Below are 20,603 nucleotides of genomic sequence, written 5' to 3'. Positions count from 1 at the left end.
TTCCCATTCTGTTGGTTGCCGATCCACTCTAGTGACTGTTTCTTTTGCCGTGCAGAAGCTGTGGAGTTTCATTAGGTCCCATTTGTCTATTTTGGCTTTTGTTGCCAATGCTTTTGGTGTTTTGTTCATGAAGTCCTTGCCTACTCCTATGTCCTGGATGGTTTTGCCTAGATTTCCTTCTAGGGTTTTTATGGTGCCAGGTCTTATGTTTAAGTCTTTAATCCATCTGGAGTTAATTTTAGTGTAAGGTGTCAGGAAGGGGTCCAGTTTCTGCTTTCTGCACATGGCTAGCCAGTTTTCCCAACACCATTTATTAAACAGGGAACCCTTTCCCCATTGCTTGTTTTTGTCAGGTTTATCAAAGATTGTATAGTTGTATGTATGTTGTGTTGCCTCCGGTGCCTCTGTTTTGTTCCACTGGTCTATATCTCTGTTTTGGTACCAGTACCATGCTGTTTTGATTACTGTAGCCTTGTAGTATAGTTTGAAATCCGGTAGTGTGATGCCCCCCGCTGTGTTCTTTTTGCTTAGAATTGACTTGGCTATGCGGGCTCTCTTTTGGTTCCATATGAAGTTCATGGTGGTTTTTTCCAGTTCTGTGAAGAAAGTCAATGGTAGCCTGATGGGGATAGCGTTGATTCTGTAAATTACTTTGGGCAGTATAGCCATTTTCACGATATTAATTCTTCCTAACCATGAACATGGAATGTTTCTCCATCTGTTTGTGTCCTCTCTGATTTCGTTGAGCAGTGGTTTGTAGTTCTCCTTGAAGAGGTCTCTTACGTTCCTTGTGAGTTGTATTCCAAGGTATTTTATTCTTTTTGTAGCAATTGCGAATGGCAGTTCGCTCTTGATTTGGCTTTCTTTAAGTCTGTTATTGGTGTAGAGGAATGCTTGTGATTTTTGCCCATTGATTTTATATCCTGAGACTTTGCTGAAGTTGCTTATCAGTTTCAGGAGTTTTTGGGCTGAGGCAATGGGGTCTTCTAAGTATACTATCATGTCGTCTGCAAATAGAGACAATTTGGCTTCCACCTTTCCTATTTGAATACCCTTTATTTCTTTTTCTTGCCTGATTGCTCTGGCTAGAACTTCCAGAACTATATTGAATAGGAGTGGTGAGAGAGGGCATCCTTGTCTAGTGCCAGATTTTAAAGGGAATGCTTCCAGTTTTTGCCCATTCAGTATGATACTGGCTGTTGGTTTGTCATAAATAGCTTTTATTACTTTGAGATACGTTCCATCGATACCGAGTTTATTGAGGGTTTTTAGCATAAAGGGCTGTTGAATTTTGTCAAATGCCTTCTCTGCGTCAATTGAGATAATCATGTGGTTTTTGTTTTTGGTTCTGTTTATGTGGTGAATTACGTTGATAGACTTGCGTATGTTGAACCAGCCTTGCATCCCTGGGATGAATCCTACTTGGTCATGATGAATAAGTTTTTTGATTTGCTGTTGCAATCGGCTTGCCAATATTTTATTGAAGATTTTTGCATCTATGTTCATCATGGATATTGGCCTGAAGTTTTCTTTTCTCGTTGGGTCTCTGCCGGGTTTTGGTATCAGGATGATGTTGGTCTCATAAAATGATTTGGGAAGGCTTCCCTCTTTTTGGATTGTTTGAAATAGTTTTAGAAGGAATGGTACCAGCTCCTCCTTGTGTGTCTGGTAGAATTCGGCTGTGAACCCGTCTGGACCTGGGCTTTTTTTGTGTGGTAGGCTCTTAATTGCTGCCTCAACTTCAGACCTTGTTATTGGTCTATTCATCGTTTCAGCTTCCTCCTGGTTTAGGCTTGGGAGGACACAGGAGTCCAGGAATTTATCCATTTCTTCCAGGTTTACTAGTTTATGCGCATAGAGTTGTTTGTAATATTCTCTGCTGATGGTTTGAATTTCTGTGGAATCTGTGGTGATTTCCCCTTTATCATTTTTTATTGCATCTATTTGGTTGTTCTCTCTTTTCTTTTTAATCAATCTGGCTAGTGGTCTATTTTGTTGATCTTTTCAAAAAACCAGCTCTTGGATTTATTGATTTTTTGAAGGGTTTTTCGTGTCTCAATCTCCTTCAGTTCAGCTCTGATCTTAGTTATTTCTTGTCTTCTGCTGGGTTTTGAGTTTTTTTGATCTTGCTCCTCCAGCTCTTTCAATTTTGACGATAGGGTGTCAATTTTGGATCTCTCCATTCTCCTCATATGGGCACTTATTGCTATATACTTTCCTCTAGAGACTGCTTTAAATGTGTCCCAGAGGTTCTGGCATGTTGTGTCTTCGTTGTCATTGGTTTCGAAGAACTTCTTTATTTCTGCCTTCATTTCGTTGTTTACCCAGTCAACATTCAAGAGCCAGTTGTTCATTTTCCATGAAGCTGTGCGGTTCTGGGTCGGTTTCTGAATTCTGAGTTCTAACTTGATTGCACTATGGTCTGAGAGGCTGTTTGTTATGATTTCAGTTGTTTTGCATTTGTTGAGCAGTGCTTTACTTCCAATTATGTGGTCAATTTTAGAGTAGGTGTGATGTGGTGCTGAGAAGAATGTGTATTCTGTGGATTTGGGGTGGAGAGTTCTGTATATGTCTATCAGGTTTGCTTGTTCCAGGTCTGAGTTCAAGCCCTGGATATCTTGTTGATTTTCTGTCTGGTTGATCTGTCTAGTATTGACAGTGGAGTGTTAAAGTCTCCCACTATTATTGTGTGGGAGTCTAAGTCCTTTTGTAAGTCATTAAGAACTTGCCTTATGTATCTGGGTGCTCCTGTATTGGGTCCATATATGTTTAGGATCGTTGGCTCTTCTTGTCGTATTGATCCTTTTACCATTATGTAATGGCCTTCTTTGTCTCTTTTGATCTTTGTTGCTTTAAAGTCTATTTTATCAGAGATGAGAATTGCAATTCCTGCTTTTTTTTTGCTTTCCATTAGCTTGGTAAATCTTCCTCCATCCCTTTATTTTGAGCCTTTGTGTATCCTTGCATGTGAGATGGGTTTCCTGGATACAGCACATTGATGGGTTTTGTATTTTTATCCAATTTGCCAGTCTGTGTCTTTTGATTGGTGCATTTAGTCCATTTACATTTAGGGTTAATATTGTTATGTGTGAATTTGATACTGCCATTTTGATGCTAAGTGGCTGTTTTGCCTGTTAGTTGCTGTAGTTTCTTCATTATGTTGAAGCTCTTTAGCATTCAGTGTGATTTTGGAATGGCTGGTACTGGTTGATCCTTTCTATGTGTAGTGCCTCTTTTAGGAGCTCTTGTAAAGCAGGCTTGGTGGTGACAAAATCTCTGAGTACTTGCTTGTTCGCAAAGGATTTTATTTTTCCTTCACTTCTGAAGCTCAGTTTGGCTGGATATGAAATTCTGGGTTGAAAGTTCTTTTCTTTAAGAATGTTGAATATTGGCCCCCACTCTCTTCTGGCTTGTAGTGTTTCTGCCGAGAGATCTGCTGTGAGTCTGATGGGCTTCCCTTTGTGGATGACCCGACCTTTCTCTCTGGCTGCCCTTAGTATTCTCTCCTTTATTTCAACCCTGTTGAATCTGACGATTATGTGCCTTGGGGAATGCTGGGTTTAAAAAAGCAATATGAGTGACGGATGATTGGCTGTCTGAAAGATGTATTAATTGTGAAAATTTTCTAGTCTCTTCTATAGCTCCACATCTTCTGTTCATAATTATTCTAGCCAAATCTTCTCTTCTTTAGGAAAGGATAACAAAGTAGATTTATGTTATATAAAGCATTGTCAGCTGATTGAAAGCATTTTACAATGACTCCATTCACTTCAACCACCTGAAAAACCACAAACATTAATGACAAAGAGTCTTGAAAGTTCAGGAAACAATACTAAATTAAGAGATGGAGACTGTAGATAGATTGTGAAATAATTTGTTTTTATGTTTATGAAGCTCAATCAAAGTGACTCACGTTTAGGTACAAGATGAGAGTACACACAAAAAGCGGAAGTCTGGTTTTGCAACTGATTATCTTATGATCTCTGTAGGCTGTGCTGCAGGACCCTAAGCTATGACAAATAGTTGTAGCAATTTCTAAAATGTGAGGATGTTCAGTAGTCTTAGTCCATCTCTTTTTTTTTTTTTTTGAGACAGAGTTTGGCTCTGTTGCCTAGGCTGGAGTGCAGAGGCCTGATCATGGCTCACTGCAAACTTTGCCTCCTGGAGGTCCACAATCCTGCCACCTCAGCCTCCACAGTAGCTGGCACTACAGGTGTGCATGACCACACCCAGCTATTTTTTATATTTTTAGTAGAGACTGGGTTTTATCATGTTGTCCAGGCTGGTCTCAAACTCCTGGGCTTAAGCTATTTGTCACTTCAGCCCTGCGAATTATGGGATTACAGGTGTGAACCACCTCACCTGGCCCAGTAGTCTATCTTTAACAAAGAAAACCTACTTTGACAATTTTTTTGCTTGTTCATTTAAGTTTCATGAGACTAAAGGTAAAAATTATAATAAAAGTTTAATAGTTTTGATATAACTATGCTTAATGTCAATATTTTTAATGGTTATAATATAGCATTCTGAGCACTCTAAATTAAAATTCAAGTATTAGTACATGGATTCATTTTGAGCTTTATGCTATAATCCGTAATTACTGTTGACTGTATGTCTCTGATCACAGTTCTTAGCCTCTCTGTCCTAATTTATAAGATGGGGCTGTAGCTATTATCTTCCTCACAGTAGGCAGATGTGCACAGATTTCTTCAAACTTTGCTAAGCTTCAGTAAGACTGCTATTATCATTACCATCCAGTAAGCTTTAGCATAATAATGGTGTAAACTTGGACTAGGCAGTTTTTACGAATTTTAGCACATTTCATAAAATAAGCCTGCATGTGGTTTCATTACATACCATTTAAGAAACAAAACTTCTTTTACAGAATTATAAAATATTCTTTCATTCCCTACTTCTTCCTCTGACATCCAAATTATTATTATTTTTTTAATAAAAAATGACCTCTCTTCAGTAGTGAATTCACAAAGGTCCTCTCATCATCCATAAGATTCTTAAAACATGGGCTAGGCAACACAGAAACCCTATTTAGAAGTAGAGAAAACATGCCTTAACTTATATAAGATATTCTCCCTGCAGTCATTTTCAGGAAATCCGGTATACTCTGAGGTGCCATGGTTGACTCTCCACATGTGCAGGTGTGGCAGAAAAGCCAGCTGAATAACCAACCCTCCCAACCACACTCTTTGCCCACACCCTTGACACCCACACCACATTGTCCCATGTTCTCTAGGAGGTCTGCTTTGCTGGCATGGCCATGCTTGCTGGATTGCACAGTGCCATGAACTCAAAAGGCATTCTTATGGACAATGGCTGAAGCTTAGCAACAGTCTGTTGATTACTGATGGTTTACAGCATCCCACACAAATGTCGTGTTAAGTTGTGCTTTGGCATCTGGGCTCTCTATCCCACTTGGGGTTGCCCTGTGGTTAGCAGGCCTATAGCAGCTGCTTGTTTACCTTGTTAACATATGTCTTTCACATATCCCCTATCCTGGAGACTGAATTTTAAGGCCTCCACATAGCTTGGAGGTGACAGTGTTGAAACAGCTCCAGGATCTAGTTGGAGCATCTCTCAGGGCCAAAGTTCACAGCTGAGAGGTTAGTGATGTTAGCTCCTTATAAGAACCATGCTCTATCTTATCTCATTCAGGCTGCTTTAACAAAAACACCATTGACTAGGTGGCTTACAAGCAACAGAAATTTATTTACCACAGTTATGAAGACAGGGAAATCCAACGTCAAAGCACAGCAGAAGTTGTATCTGGTGAGGACTCACTTTCTGGTTCACAGATGGTCATCTTTTCACTGTAGCCTTACCTGTTAGAATGGACAAGGGACCTCTCTGGGATATCTTTTATTAGGGTCCTAATCCCATTCACGAGGGCTCCGCCTTCATAATCTAATCACCTTCCAAAGGCCCCACATCCCAATACCATCACATTAAGGTTTAGGTTTCAGCATATGAATCTTTAGGGGAGGCAAACATTCAGTCTGCAGCAGGCTCAATGTTAAGGTCTTCTGGGACCATTCAGTCATCGATCCACCAGTGTATTCATTCATTCAGTCAGTCAATTCATCAAGCATTTTTTGAATACCAAATATATGCCAGGCACTGTGTAAGCACCATGTATATACAACGAACAAGATACACAATCGCTGCCCTCAAGGACTGTAGTCCAGCGACTTTGTGTCTCCTCAGTGTGAGTCACCTAAGGGCAGTGTTCAGTTGCTATTGCAATTGCTATTTCAACTGTGATAAAAAATTCTGTGAATTAATCTTTCAAAACAATCGTATCTTCCTTTCTTCAGTCCTTTTTGTATAAAAAAAATACAGAGGTTTGAATTCTACTAAATGACCTGGATCCATTCTTTTGTCAATAAAACAAATTCCTTCAAGAGAGGAGTAAAGGAGTTTAGAAATCAAGATTATCAAGGAGACAATGAAGAGGAATTCTTTTATTTTATTGGAGGTCTCTGATCCTGGACAAAAAGTGGTAAACAAGATAGACTGAAAAGTATCAAGTAAAGAAAACTGACAAGATGATCTCCTTACGCAGAAAGGTGCTTCTGTGTTCCGTTATTACCATTTAATTGGAAGAAAAAGAAAGTGACTAGACCACTGAAAACATATTTTGTTCAGAAAAGAATTCCTAAATAAATACTAAAACCACTTCTCATTATTTAATTTGGCATGTGCTGGGCTGACTGAATGTTTTTACAGGCTATTGTCTTAAGAAATTCTACCTTAAACTAAAGCCTCAAGGGTCCAGCCTGAATCATTCATGTTTCCAGAGACTCATCACTGAAATTTTATGAACATTCTTTGATAAAGAGTTCCCCATAACAAATTTCTAGAGATATGCAGAAGGAGCAGCAGTTTTCCTTTTCTGATTTAGAAAGTCAATCTAAAAGACACTTTAGAAACTGTCTGCATTAATCACGATGCTAATATAATTGGTACTATTTTTTTTTAAATTAAATGGAATGCGGAAAAGAGACCCTCCTGCCCTGGATCCTGGTCTACTTTTCCAGTCTCATTTTATATCACCTGCCACTACATACACATCCTGTACTCCAGCTATACCATTCTAGGTGAAGCCCTGAACAAGGGAAGCTGAAAATAAAAATGGCAGAAATATTTGGACAATTTCCTGTGCTTATTAAGGGATAGCCAGGGTGACTGAAGCAGAGCCATGGCAGGCAACCATGCTTTTCTTATAATAAACTATTCTCAGACACATACACCATTAAAGATCTTCAATTCATTATCTTTCTGATCAATACTTTCACAAAATATGCATTCCTTTGGTTTTATATTTTGCTCGTGAGCTAGGAGTTAAACATTCCCTCACCAGACATATTCAGGGAGCTAATTGCCTTCTACCCAGACTATGAAAATTGCTTCTTCACCTCTTCATCATTGGGTGCACTTTCTACACTGAAGCTAAAATTGCCTTTCTCATATGCAAATCTGATTATTTAAAAAAAATTTTTTTAATGGCTTGCCATTGCTTGTTGTGATTTCTAAGTAGGGGGGATCCCCTCACTGCCCCCCCCACCCCAGGGGGTAAACATATGGAATATGGGGGGGGCATATCATAACCACCTCGGGGATTTTTCAAAGTTTTGCATGCACAGGTACGTGTGACATCATTGCCACCCCTCACCCATGTCCCTTTTGCTCCCATACACATTTCCTATCCCATGAAAATTGCTGCCATGCTTGCTGAGTGATGGGTTTTACATTGTAGCCCTCAGTTATGCTGAGGCATAAAAATGGTTGAGCAGCCATCATGGCAGAATAAAGACCAGATTCCTTAGCATGTCTTACAAAGTCCTGCACAATAGCTCCCTGTTTGCCTTTTCAGTTTGATCTTCACACATTCCCCATCACATGCCCTGTGGGCCAACACCACCAATCTGGAGAATTCCTGAACCAGGTTTGCTTTTTCGTACTTGCTTCTTTATGCTATTTCACTCAACCAGAATATACTTCTCTTACACAGCAAGTAAATTTCTGTTTAACCTTTAAGAAGGCATCAGCCGGGCAGGGTGGCTCACGCCTGTCATCCCAGCACTTTGGGAGGCCGAGGCGGGTGGATCACGAGGTCAAGAGATCGCGGCCATCCTGGTCAACATGGTGAAACCCTGTCTCTACTAAAAATACAAAAAATTAGCTGGGCATGGTGGCGCGTGCCTGTAATCCCAGCTACTCAGGAGGCTGAGGCAGGAGAATTACCTGAATCCAGGAGGCGGAGGTTGCAGTGAGCCGAGATTGTGCCATTGCACTCCAGCCTGGGAAACAAGAGCGAAACTCCGTCTCAAAAAAAAAAAAAAAAAAAAAAGGCACCAACAATTACACCTTCAGCTAGAACCTGCCCCTGGATTCCAGGCTTGCACATCTCCACTTGAATTTTAGAAAGTATCTTAAATTTAACATGGTCACAACAACCTTTGGGACCCACTTCCACTACTTATTCCTTCTAGTCAGCCACATCTCAGTGCATTGCAAGTGACTCCCCACCTCACAGTCCAAGTCTTTGCTGTAGTCTATCACAGTATGTATGATCTGATCCTGTTCCTATCACCCTCCCCTCATCCCTTTGCTCTAGCCACCCTCTCCTCCTAGTCCTGAAGGCACCAAACACATACTGAGCTCAGGGCCTTCACACTGCTGTTCTATCTGGAATGCTCCTCTCTCTTAGATGTCCCTGTGGTCATTCCCTTATTTCTTTCAAGTGTCTCATCACAAGTAATCACATCAGAAACCACTGTTTATGGGACAGTACCAGTTCATCATCACCTTACACACCCCCTTTATTCTCCATGGTACTTACCACTACTTGACATCCTGCACTATTACAGCTATTATTATTATTTGCCCCCACTAGAACATAAACAATATGAGGACCAGCTTTTATTATTCCTATTCTCTTCCATATCTTCAGTTCCTAAGCAATACTTTACATATAGTAGATGCTCTGTAAACATGTTATTGTCATTCTTGTTATTTGTCAACTCAACTGAAAAGTGATATGGGACCTCCATTTAAACATACTGCACTCAATATATAAATTTCCTTGAGTTCCTTCTTAAAACCCCACTACATTGACAGTAAATAGATTTTTAAAATGACAAATAGAAGTGGAGACATCAACAAAGGCTAGCCTGATCACGACATTTAAAAATTACAACCTCCTCTTCCCAGTCTCCTTACCCTGCCTTTTCCTTCCATAGCACCTATTATCTTCCAATAGGTATAAAGAAAGAGGGGAATGGATAAGAGAGCTAAATCTTCATTAGTAGCTAGTTTTAGACCTTATTGTAAACAAGTACATAATAGATATAACAGCAAAAAGAATTAGAAATTGGTTACTTCTGGGAAGTACAAACTAAGAATGAGAAGGGAAGGAACAGAGGATTTATTTATTTATTTAAATAAGCCTTCTAATACTATTTTACTTTTCCCATCATGGATGTTTATAATTTATGCCAAACAAAAATTCAGTTTAAAAAATCTCAAAACCAAGAGGGAAACTGTATACCCAAGAAGAAAAGTCATAATGCAACGTTGTCTATTTTTATTCTTCACAGAGTGACTACATGTCTTGTTTAACAGAAGTCGAACATATTAAAATAGATGACCAAACTAAATATTTAGACTATGTAGTGGAATGTATGATTTATCTCAGTCATTTCTTGAAAACTTATGAGTACTTCATTGACATTACATGCATAAAGCAAATATCTAGCTGAAACACTGCTGAAAAAAAATACGTCATTTTGCCAGTAAATTAAATAAGCTGCAGAAACGACTTCTCTACATGAAGCTAAAGAGAAGAGAATCAAGCCAATGGGCTTTGCCACAGACAAGGAATACACAGGGAACAGGGAAAGGATCAGGTCCCCCGGCTTAAGCCTTGATTTCCTCGTCTGCAGATTTAGGGGACTCATTCAGGTCATCTCAAGTTCCTTTTTAAGCACGAAGCTTTGAGTTAGACCTTCACAGACTTCCCTAACTCCTTTTTCCTGAATTGATCTATGACAAAGATGACCATATGCCCCAGTTCACCTAGTATAATCTCGGTTTATTTCTGTTGTTTGGGAATAACAATTAATTGCTCCACCTTTAACTCTTTGAGACTTGGAAGATAAATTACATACCCCTCATACCCATGACTATATCCATTTTAATCTTGTTTTATATTTATAAGAAAACACAGGAGTTTACATTTAAGTTTACAAATATAGCATTTCATAGTTTTCTTTCTCAAACACTTGGGGAAATTTCAGATTCTTTTGTGAGTGGTTTGTGAACTATCACATTTTCTTTTTAACTTGGCTGGGGGTGAGGGCTCATGCCTCTAATCCCAGCACTTTGGAAGGCTGAGGCAGAAGAATGATTTGAGATGGGGAATTTGAGGCTGCAGTGAGTTATGATCACGCTATTACACTTCAGCTTGGGTGATGGAGAGAGACCCTGTCTCTAGAAATAAAAGTAATTTTTTAAACACTGAGTAAGTCAAATGTAAATTTTCGTTTTTAAAAACAAATTATTCAGTATGCAAAACATTCTGTTCAGATATTTTCTGATAACCTAAGAACATGTGGTACTTTAAAACTATGACTAAAATATTTGTGGAAAAATATCTTAGGTGATACAATACATTTTAATAATTATGTTAGTTCCAGAACGAGGTCTTCCACCTAACTTTCACAATTAAAAGAATGTTCTCAAAAGAATGTTATCAGAAGATTCTGGGTCTCTACCATCATAAATTTCATCTACCATCAACTGAAATAAGCTGATCAGTTACAAACAAGGGAATATACCAAAAAAATAAATAAATAAAACCAAAACAGGGTCAGGACCAAGAGTCCCACCAATCCCCTGAACAATAGCTCACATATTATCCAATAAACTTGAAACACTCCTGTCATAGTGAGCTGCAATGAAACAGATTCCATAATTGATTACTCAGTTTCAAAAGAGATTTAACTTGCTTGGTTTTCAAGTTACCAAAAGTTCCTTAGTTTTACTCAAATATGCACTATCCCTGATAGAAAACGTGTTTCATTATAAAGACCTGTGATTTGTTTTAGCATTTTTTTTTTCACTTAACCACTTAAATCATTGCCTGAGGAAATTTCTTTTTAAGGAAGTAAGTACCAGGTTCATTAGAAGAAAAAACATCACATGTAATTTTAATTCATTTTGTTTTAAAGATGTATAATTTAAAAAATGAACCAATATGTTAGACTGGATCAGGCTGTGGTGACTGAAGTATTGTCTAGCCTTAACCTAATGAAAACAAAGGAAAAGCGAGTTTGGCACTCACTTACACTTTTCATCTCTGTTACAAAGTATGTCTCAGTTTGGATCTGAGATCAGGTTTGCTTGGTAAACCTCAAAGAGTAGTTTTCCTATTTTTTTTTTTTTTCAAAATTTCCTTTTGATCATTTCAGACAATTCCTCCTTTTGAATGAGAAAAAGAGAGGAATGTCGAATGAGGTTAAGTAAACGGAGAATCTGTCACATAAAGCAAGTTTAAATCCTAGTAAGAGCATCCATGCAGGACAAACGGAAGCATTATTCTTTTGAAAACATTATTCTTTCAAACAGTGTGTAATGACATCCTCCCTAGAGACTTTCCAGGAGAGGGGGAAAAAAATTACTTCCTCAGAAGTCGTTTTCTAGATTCCAAGCATAATAAGTAAAGCACAGTTAAAAGTCAAACGTGTGTTGTCTTTATGTAAGACCGTTCAAAATTAGAACTGCAAAAAGATACACATAAGTTTTTCCAACTTGACTTTTGGTTACATACTGGTATTGCTGTGAACTAAAAGAGCAAGAGGAAAGATTACTATTGTTATTATACACCTATATATAAATCAGTGAGTGTGTCCTTAACTGTAAAATTTGAGCTGAACATATTTTCTATTTCAAAGGAGAAATATATGACTCAATAATTTATTATGTTCCTTTTAAGTATGTCATTTTCTTATGCTCAAATAGAAACTGTGGAATATTTTTCTAGTATTCTACGCTGTGTTACCTTCTGAGGAGTTGACTGAAAACTTTACGCTTTTAAAAGTTGGGTGCTACTTAAATATCAGAAGTTGGCCATTGTTTTAAATATTTAAAATGTGTTTAAACAATTAAGGTTAATAAGCAGAGAAAATACTTCTTTTGATTCAAACGCTACTTTATACATTTAATGAATACATGTCTAGATATATATCTCTCTTCAAAAATTTTGAAAAATGTTAATGTATCTTGAATATAATGGAACAAAGAAGAAAGATATTAGAGAGAATTCACAATTATAATCTGTTTATTTAGCAAAATAAACTTGAAGAAGGTTTTCTATTAAAAAACATAAGAATCATTTCCAAATTTTAGATTTTCCATCTTCTTTGGTATTAAAATCAACATCCATCACAGATAATATTTTATTTTGAAAGGTTTAGTCATGAGTCTACAACAGTTTTCCATATAAGGAAAATATGGTATTAAGTTATCTGTAATCATCTTACTTACTGAACAACCAATGAATGCCTACAAGTAACCAATTATATGTGTGCAGAGACCAGCATCAAGGAAATATTCCTTCATAGATAAATGTTTTCTAACAAAATATATTTTAAGTTTTTAATGACCTTCTGCTATCATTTTTGCTATGATATCTGAACAGCCATCTGGATCTGTAGTAAAAGATCCTGTTAGTTACCTAACTAAAGAAGTACCTCCCCAAGGAAGCTGACACCATCATACCAGGACTTAGCAACACTTCTTTCAACATGACTATGCCATTAAACATTTTTAAATATTTCTAAGAATTGTATTCTTCAGTCTTTTCCATAATATACTATATGGAAATTGTTAATAGCATTAAATTAATATTAATAAAACCCAATTCTATCTAAACCTTCTTCTCATAAGCAAAAACATTACTTTAAAAAACAGACTTTTTGTTTCTTCTAAAACTAGTTCTATATGGACTGCTCAGTTAGCAATGCCAAATACTTCCAGAAACACCATAGGACCCACCAAGCTATTTTTATTGCTTTGATAAATTTTTTTTCTGCTTCAATTTCTCCATGTTCCTGCTTTCTTGTGTCAAAATATCTTCCCTTAATTTGTTAAAATGAATTTGAGGGAAAAAATCTGATAAACTGGGGTAATAAAATTATTTTGCATAGACTCTTGTGATCACAAAATAACCAGGCAATTTATAGTTTCAGTGCTAACACTGTGATTGGGAACAAGAAGAGTACAACCACAATAAAATACAGCTATCTATTAGAAGAACTGCATAAAGACATCTTTGGCCATGTAGGCTCTGGGCCCTCTGGAAATAAGTCAGTTGCATCGCCAACATGACAAAGAAAATAGCAATGTTCAGGATCAGGAACAACCTGGTATAGGAAGCAGACAGTGATGGGGCCCTGCTGTGAGTAGTCGTCACCATCCTTGCCTCTCCAAACCGGCCTTTCATCAAGCCTCCATTTTTATGTTTCTCATATGTTACATCTGCAAAATCTAAAAGGTCTTTCATTTCTTCATCTTCATCTATGGGTAGTTCTTTCTCTGCCAAAATCTGAGCTTTCTGTCTAATCTTTTTCTCATTGACTTCAATCTGTGCAAAAATATCAGGGACAGCATCCACAAATTTATAGCGTTTGCCTGCCCTTCGGTTTTTCTTTGACTTGCTTTGCTGCTGCTGTTTCTGTGATATGGCAAAAATCCTGTCAATGGCCTCCTCAGTCTGTCTCTTATCTGAAAATCTCAGCAGGCGCTCAGCAGTCTTCCGAAAGCTAGCTGTGTTCCGGACTCGGGACAGTATCTGCTTCTCCAGCAGCTGAAACACTGGCTTAAAATGCTGCAGGTTCTGTTCCACAATAGCAGCATAGTCCTTCACCTCAGGGACAATGCTGGTCTTGATGGCTGAATTCTGGTCAAACAGAATTTTGTGATGATCAGCAATGACCTGAGCAAAGGCAGACTGTCCTGTGGCCTCATCTGTCCACAGGTATGTTGTGTAGGCATGTTCACTGGTGGCTACGAACACATCCAGTTGCTGAGAGTCCCCGTGGATGGTGAAGCTCTGAACATCTATAGATGGCCCTATGAAGAGGTAAGCTGCCCTAGTGATGGGACTTCGGAGGTGCATGGTGACATTCACATAGTTTGTCCCATTGTAGGGATAGCCCCTAGGATAGGTCACTGAGGCAAAGGTTGCTTTCTCACTGTAGCCAGTATCATCCATCCAGTACATTTTATAGAGACCGTCTCTCTGCCTGATGAAAGCCCCATGGACACCATCTACCATAGTCTCCTCAAAAGGAACATCCACATTGTGGAAGAAGCTTGCTGCTATCTCCAGAGGACTCTCCTCTCCCAGGTGTATTTGGTCTACAAGGAGAAGCAGCTGTGGATGTAGGAGGATGAGATTCCTCTGAACATTCTTCAGATTGAGATGGGGGTTATAAGCTCCCACACCTTCTCCTCGGATGAAAACCACCCCATTTTTCTCCTCTGCTGCAACTACTCTCCCCTGACAACTAGCTGCCAGGTCGTGCTTGTATTTAGACCATTTTGATGAGCAGTCTTCTGTGACCTGACCCTCCCAAGGAGAAAAGCAGCTCTTTGACACAGCTGGGGAAAACATCAAAACATTGTTGAAGAAGGTATACTTTGGCCCATACAGAGCCTCAGTAATGAAAGGTACACCATTGGGAGCAAAAGTAAATGAGTTTTGATCAGGATGTTCATGTCCTGCATTAAAATTTCTCCATCCTTTGATCCAATCTTTGTATTTGTTTCTGTGGACAATGTCATATATTGCACGTCCCCCCAATTTTCCAGACTTGAAGGAAAGGAAAGATCTATTGATTTCTGCAGGTAGTGCACTTCCATAAGTCACGACACCCCAGTCTTCAAAATAATGCAGTGTAGGGGTGCCAAAGTCCGGAGGGGGAACCGATTTCAAGCTGGCATCATACCTGAAATTAATTTTTAAAAATTAAATGGTTTTCTGATGAAAGTAAAAATAACACATACCATGGTAATGTGGAAGAAGTGACACACAAATGCTACCCAGAGCACTGGCAGTGCAGAGTGTATTAGGGACATTTCTGAAAACACCCAAGGACAATCAGTATGCACAAGGGGAAACCCTTGGTGACTGGAAGAGGAGTATTTCTTTATTTCTTTATCATTTGTGATCCTTGGGTTTGGGGTTGCAATGATTTCTGCCCTAATCTCTACATGGACCATCTTCACTTGATGGTCAGAGTGACCATCCAAACTCCTGGGCCTCATGGATTTTAGTACTTCATCCAAATTTCTGGTTGAGAAACTCCTCTTCTAGAAATGTCATGTTTGGATCTGGACTCTTAACAAACCTTGAGTTGTAACGAAGTACAGTTCTGCAGTAACTGATATTATTGAATGTTGGGTTTTTTGAAAACAGCTCTCCCTCAAGATGTTTTTCCTTGAAAAAATAAACTAAAATAGAGGAGAACTTCCAATATTAGATGAAATGTATCACCAACACAACATCTCAGAATATGAATGGATGAAGTTTCAGGAAACTGTCTTATACCGGAGGATTTATAATTGTGCCTACCACTGACTAGCCAGGACCAAAGGTTTGATTTTGTTTTAATTTGCAGATGATTCCATGCTTCCTGGACAATAAATTACTTCTTATTTTTATTCATAATAAATGTTTATTATTAGCACTATATACTTTTCCCTAATGTGAATCCATCATCTACAGTAGAGTTAGTCTTATTGGTTTTGACTTTAACTGTTTCATTTGCTGTTCTAAAGTCTCAGTTTCAAGAAATTAAAATTATATCTCTACTTAGCTCTAGTATAATGTTGGCTTAATTAATGTGATTTAACAAGGGGAGATGTAAGCTGAATTGGCCATCCTACTCTCAGTTTTTAGTTAGTTTGCATATTGCCATAAAGGCAGACTTTTAATTTAGACTTAGCATTAATCTGAGCTATCATATTAATCCTGTAGTTAGCTTTATAGAACTCTCTTGGTTGAATATTTATGTGTAACATTGATGGATCACACTATAACTAATTATGTCATACTTCTGAGAGAACTCAGTGATAGTTGCATCTTAATGTATTTAGTTCATTTATAAAAATAATCTTAAAATGTTTGTTAAACTATAGACAGTTACCATTTTACTAATATTTTTTCCTCCTTAATTTTTTATATTTTGGAAAAAAAAGAATAAAGAGAAGCAAATCACAAGAAAGCTCGTTTTGGAGTTGAATGCAAATTTCAACAGCTTGAAAAGACACCAGGGATTAATGATTAACAAGTTCCCTGTAATTTTGATTTTGACTTATTGGATGCCAACAATATATTTGGCAATACTTTAAAAAGGAGATCCAAGCTTCTCTTTCTGGGCTTAAAAGATTAAGGCAAAAAAATTTACACGGTTCTTTTATTATCAAAGTGAAGCTGTCAACTACTGTCAAACACTTCTAAACACTTTTGAAAATTTAGTAACAGCTTGGCTATTAGAAGATTATAATGCTCCATTTACTAAAATAAAACAAAATATTTTAATACCTTTTTTGGTGAGATTATCAGAATAACCTAGTCTCAATTTTGTGTGTTTTGTTTTATATGATTTGAAAAATGATGTAAAATCAAAACATGCTTATTTATGAACTAGTGCAAGTGTAGGACATCGCTGAGAACAGTAATTAGATGTTAAACATACAGAAATGTTTCTGACACTACCTATTAGGAGACAATGCTCATTACCTGGATATAGTATACATTACCCTTAAAGTTGAAATTTAAAAAAAAAAGCTTCTAACAGTTTCAAAAACTGTGATATGAGTTGAAATGAAGCTTCATATACTTAGGTGGTATGGAGAAAAGATTTAAAAAGTGTTTTAGATAAGTTTTTCTTTTTAAATGCAAAAAGCAAGTGCACAGCACGAATAGTACCCTTGGGTACCATTCCTCTTTACAGCTAGCCCAATGTGTCATACCAGAGAAATTCCGTGTGCAGAGTGCACCAGCGCTGCCCTTTGGATGGTGTTCCCGGACCTTCCACCACACGGTTCCTTCTGATTTGGTCAGCTAGCCAGTTACCACTGCCGTTACGCATGACAAATTTATCAAGGAACACTAACTGGCTTTCTGGACCATAAAACCAGTTGTAATTTGAGTCTGCAATAGCCACAGTCCTTTGAAACCCTAGGCAAACAAAAGATACATTTAAAACTTCATACTCCTACACAGGTCTAAACAATGATTTTTAAATCTAATTGTAAATTAGAATTGTGTAATGGAAGGGATAAAATAAAAGAAAAGTCACAATCTTCACATTTTATCCCTAACAGTTAATCAGAATCCCTCAGAAGATTTTCCAAATAGATTGTGTGCAAGCTTGTATTTGTTATGTGGCAGCCTGTCATTGGTAACAGAAGTGCTACATTTATTTCCTGCCTTCCTCATTTTCCAATGTTCATGCTATATATGATTATATTTGCATATATACATGGGATATTTTCTTGTATAGTTTGGGTTCCTGAACCTGGAATGAACACTAGCTCTCCCACAATTCAACATGCGTTCTAGGCCAAGATAATAAAATAACATGCTTCAATTTGGCTTCAATAAAGTGTAAGTTATACTATATATAAAGTTCAGGGAAGAAACTGAGTTTCTACAGGAAGAAAATTTAATTCCCAGAATAGCTCCTGCCAGCATGTGCTGCTGGAAGTTAAAGGAAAGAAAATGCGAGGACCATAAATCCATATATCATTTTTCGAATAGGGAGGAAAATAAAAGCAGGTAACACTGGATATGCTCCATGTGTTCATGAAAAAAGGGGCAGCATGGGTGAAAACTCAGACAGACAAAAAAAAATTGCTACTAGAATATCAACTGTAGAGAAAAACTGTTATGTAGATTGCAATAACATAGCAATCTGTTTTCAACTACATTTCAACCTCTTCTAAAGTGTTATCACGATTATATTTACATAATTTACAGCTAATGTTTTTGTTACTAATAGTTTAGTAAATGATCTTGTAAGTACACCTTATTATAAAATGCTATTTTCTAAATCTACTAGTCTGTGAATTCCTTGAAAGCAGGAGATGTGTTTTATTCCTCTTTGAATCCTCTGCCTAGTACATTGCCTGGAATACAAATGTTCAGTAAGTTTGTTTAATTAACAGAAACATATAAATGCTGCTCTTAGAGATGTTCATTCTGTCTTTTCCATTTTAAGAAGTAGCCACAGACATAGCTTATAGCAAACACAGTTCCTGATAGAGTTAGCCTTTAGATCTCAGCTTAAATTACAAAGCAGAGACCTCTTAAAGGTCCCTTGTTCAGGTAGCCTTTGTTTACTAAGATGAGTTGCAAAACAGCCTTCTCCTTCAGGTCTAAGAAAAGCAACAAAGCAAGATTTTTTTTAATGTAAGTCTAAACTAAATCTTAAAATGGTTTTTATGCTCTGCAATATTTTTTGGACAACTAGTCCAATAATAAACATTCTATCTAATCTGTATGTGTACTACCATAGCAAAAATATTTAAATACTGAGTTCTTTGTTGTAGATCTAGAATCACCATCTAAAAATTACATTTCCTTTGGGAGAGGAGAAAGAAGTGGGGGAATCTATCCTGTAAAAATTTCCCTTTATAACTTGTTCTAACATCTTAGTCCTGTTTTAGAAATAAAAAAAGTTTACAAAGTTCTCTAGAAATGAATACATTATTAAATCATGTATATCTTTTTTTTTTTAGAACTAATTCTCTTAAAAGGCTAAATGGCACAGTGACAAGAAATTAGAAGTTTTACAGCAAATTATTTTTTGATTGCTTTTCTATACTATTTACTTCAATAAAATATTAAAATACTAAAGCTCCAACTTAACTGTGTAGGTGTAATCTTTCATTTTGAATCATGTTGGTATAATTTGAAAGAAAAGATTAAAAACTAAAAATTAAAATAGGATTGATCAGGGATCACATATAAAGGAAAACTGACGTGTAATCATAAATATTTACATTTTCCTTACAGTGATAAAGATGAGTTTGTATATGAACTCAAGTTTGGATATATAAAAAAATTAAAGTACTGTGGGGTGTAGAAATTGTATTTAATCCATTATCCTCCAAGCTTTATAATACCTAAATCATAAATATTCATATTAGCTTCCAAAATATTCTAGCTATATGCAACTCTTGAATTCAATTTTTCTTTGATTAAAGAAAAATCTCTTTAATTTCAATATGACAACCTCTAAGGACCTCATTTCTCTGCCTAGTCTGGCTCATTTTGATAATCAGAAAAAATTAAAATAGTTTAACATTTTCACACTTCAACTCCTCACTATACCTGGCAGGATGGTTCTATACATAAATGCAAAGTGCTGCTTAAGCCACGGATGGCCAAAGTGGTTGATGTCGAAGTGCCTCTGGACAAGAAACATGTATTGGAAGAGTGATCTAGTGGTGTAGGTGCCATAAGCAACTCCTTCATAGAGGGAGCCATCCATCACCTCCCTGAGCAAGACCAGAGATTTCTCCATGATGGTCAGAACTTGTTTGGTCCACAAGTAGGCTTCTTGAAGATATCCTGAAGGATGAAAACACATGGAAACAATGAATAAAGGCTATAACAAAGCATAAACAAAAATATGGCCAAATAAAACCCTCTGAGTTATCTAGTTTATATTACAAATCATATTTTATAAAACTCCAACTTGTCAGTGTAGATAACATCCTGTAATACCAGTTTGTGATGGTCCATGATATAACCTAAGAAGTTCTCGACTCTAACTAAATGAAGATAAACTCTTAAATGAGTATCAGTCACTTTCTGATCTTTAATAAATTCTAACACATATACGATCACAAATGCATATAACTTTATGTTGGCAAGAAAGGATTTATATATTAAGGCTTTTATTGAATGTTCCAACGAATAATACTTGAAAATATTTTTAAAAGTTTATCCCTTCACAAAACTTGCATCATTACTTTTACAGAATTGATAATAGGCTACACATATTATAAATGTTAAACAGTCTTCAATTTGTATTGTCATTAGAAGGCAACCTCTCATCCTTTATGTGCTTTAGATTCCACAGGCTCTGAAAAGGCAGCACAGTGGGGCTGAGAAACCATTGGAAAGGCACACTAGTAATGAAAAAAATCAGCTAGGAGCCCTGAATCTGCCAAAAACATGAGCTACATGATTTTATCTAAGCAATTCTTCCATCTGTCACATTTCAATCTCCCCACTGAAAATTAAGTCTAAAAAATTTTATAAAACCTTTTAACTCAGAAATCCTAGCTTTCTAGAATTCTTGTACTTAGTTGACAATAACAACTCACATTTCTATAGCATTTATAATTTATATAGCACTGAACAGAATCTTAATTCTTTTAACAACCCAGTTATGTGTTATTGCTCCAAAGCCAGAAAGGCTGACTTGTTCAAGACCTCTGGCACATGATTAAAAATAGAACTTTAATTTGAACCTAGGTCTTTAGATTTAAGGTTTCACTTTAAAACA

The 20,603-nt window shown here is 36.9% G+C and overlaps 1 protein-coding gene across 3 annotated transcripts in view; it reads right to left on the bottom strand.

Moving 5' to 3' along the window:
• Window positions 1-12,337: 12,337 nt before the first annotated feature.
• The window catches only part of DSE (dermatan sulfate epimerase), an 84,321-nt gene continuing 76,055 nt past the window's right edge, over window positions 12,338-20,603 (bottom strand). For all 3 annotated transcript variants that reach the window (XM_035296550.3, XM_002746887.7, XM_017971332.4), the window contains exons 4-6: window positions 19,421-19,660; window positions 17,056-17,263; window positions 12,338-15,026 (exon numbers count right to left, since the gene is read on the bottom strand). In XM_035296550.3, coding sequence (XP_035152441.1) covers window positions 13,268-15,026; window positions 17,056-17,263; window positions 19,421-19,660 — 2,207 coding nt within the window. In that variant the 3' untranslated portion in view covers window positions 12,338-13,267. The remainder of the gene's footprint in view (window positions 15,027-17,055; window positions 17,264-19,420; window positions 19,661-20,603) is intronic.

Source organism: Callithrix jacchus, chromosome 4, assembly GCF_049354715.1.
Source record: "Callithrix jacchus isolate 240 chromosome 4, calJac240_pri, whole genome shotgun sequence".
Taxonomy (NCBI): domain Eukaryota; kingdom Metazoa; phylum Chordata; class Mammalia; order Primates; family Cebidae; genus Callithrix; species Callithrix jacchus.
Note: the sequence above shows the minus strand (reverse complement) of the source record. Positions and strands in the feature narration are given on the sequence as shown.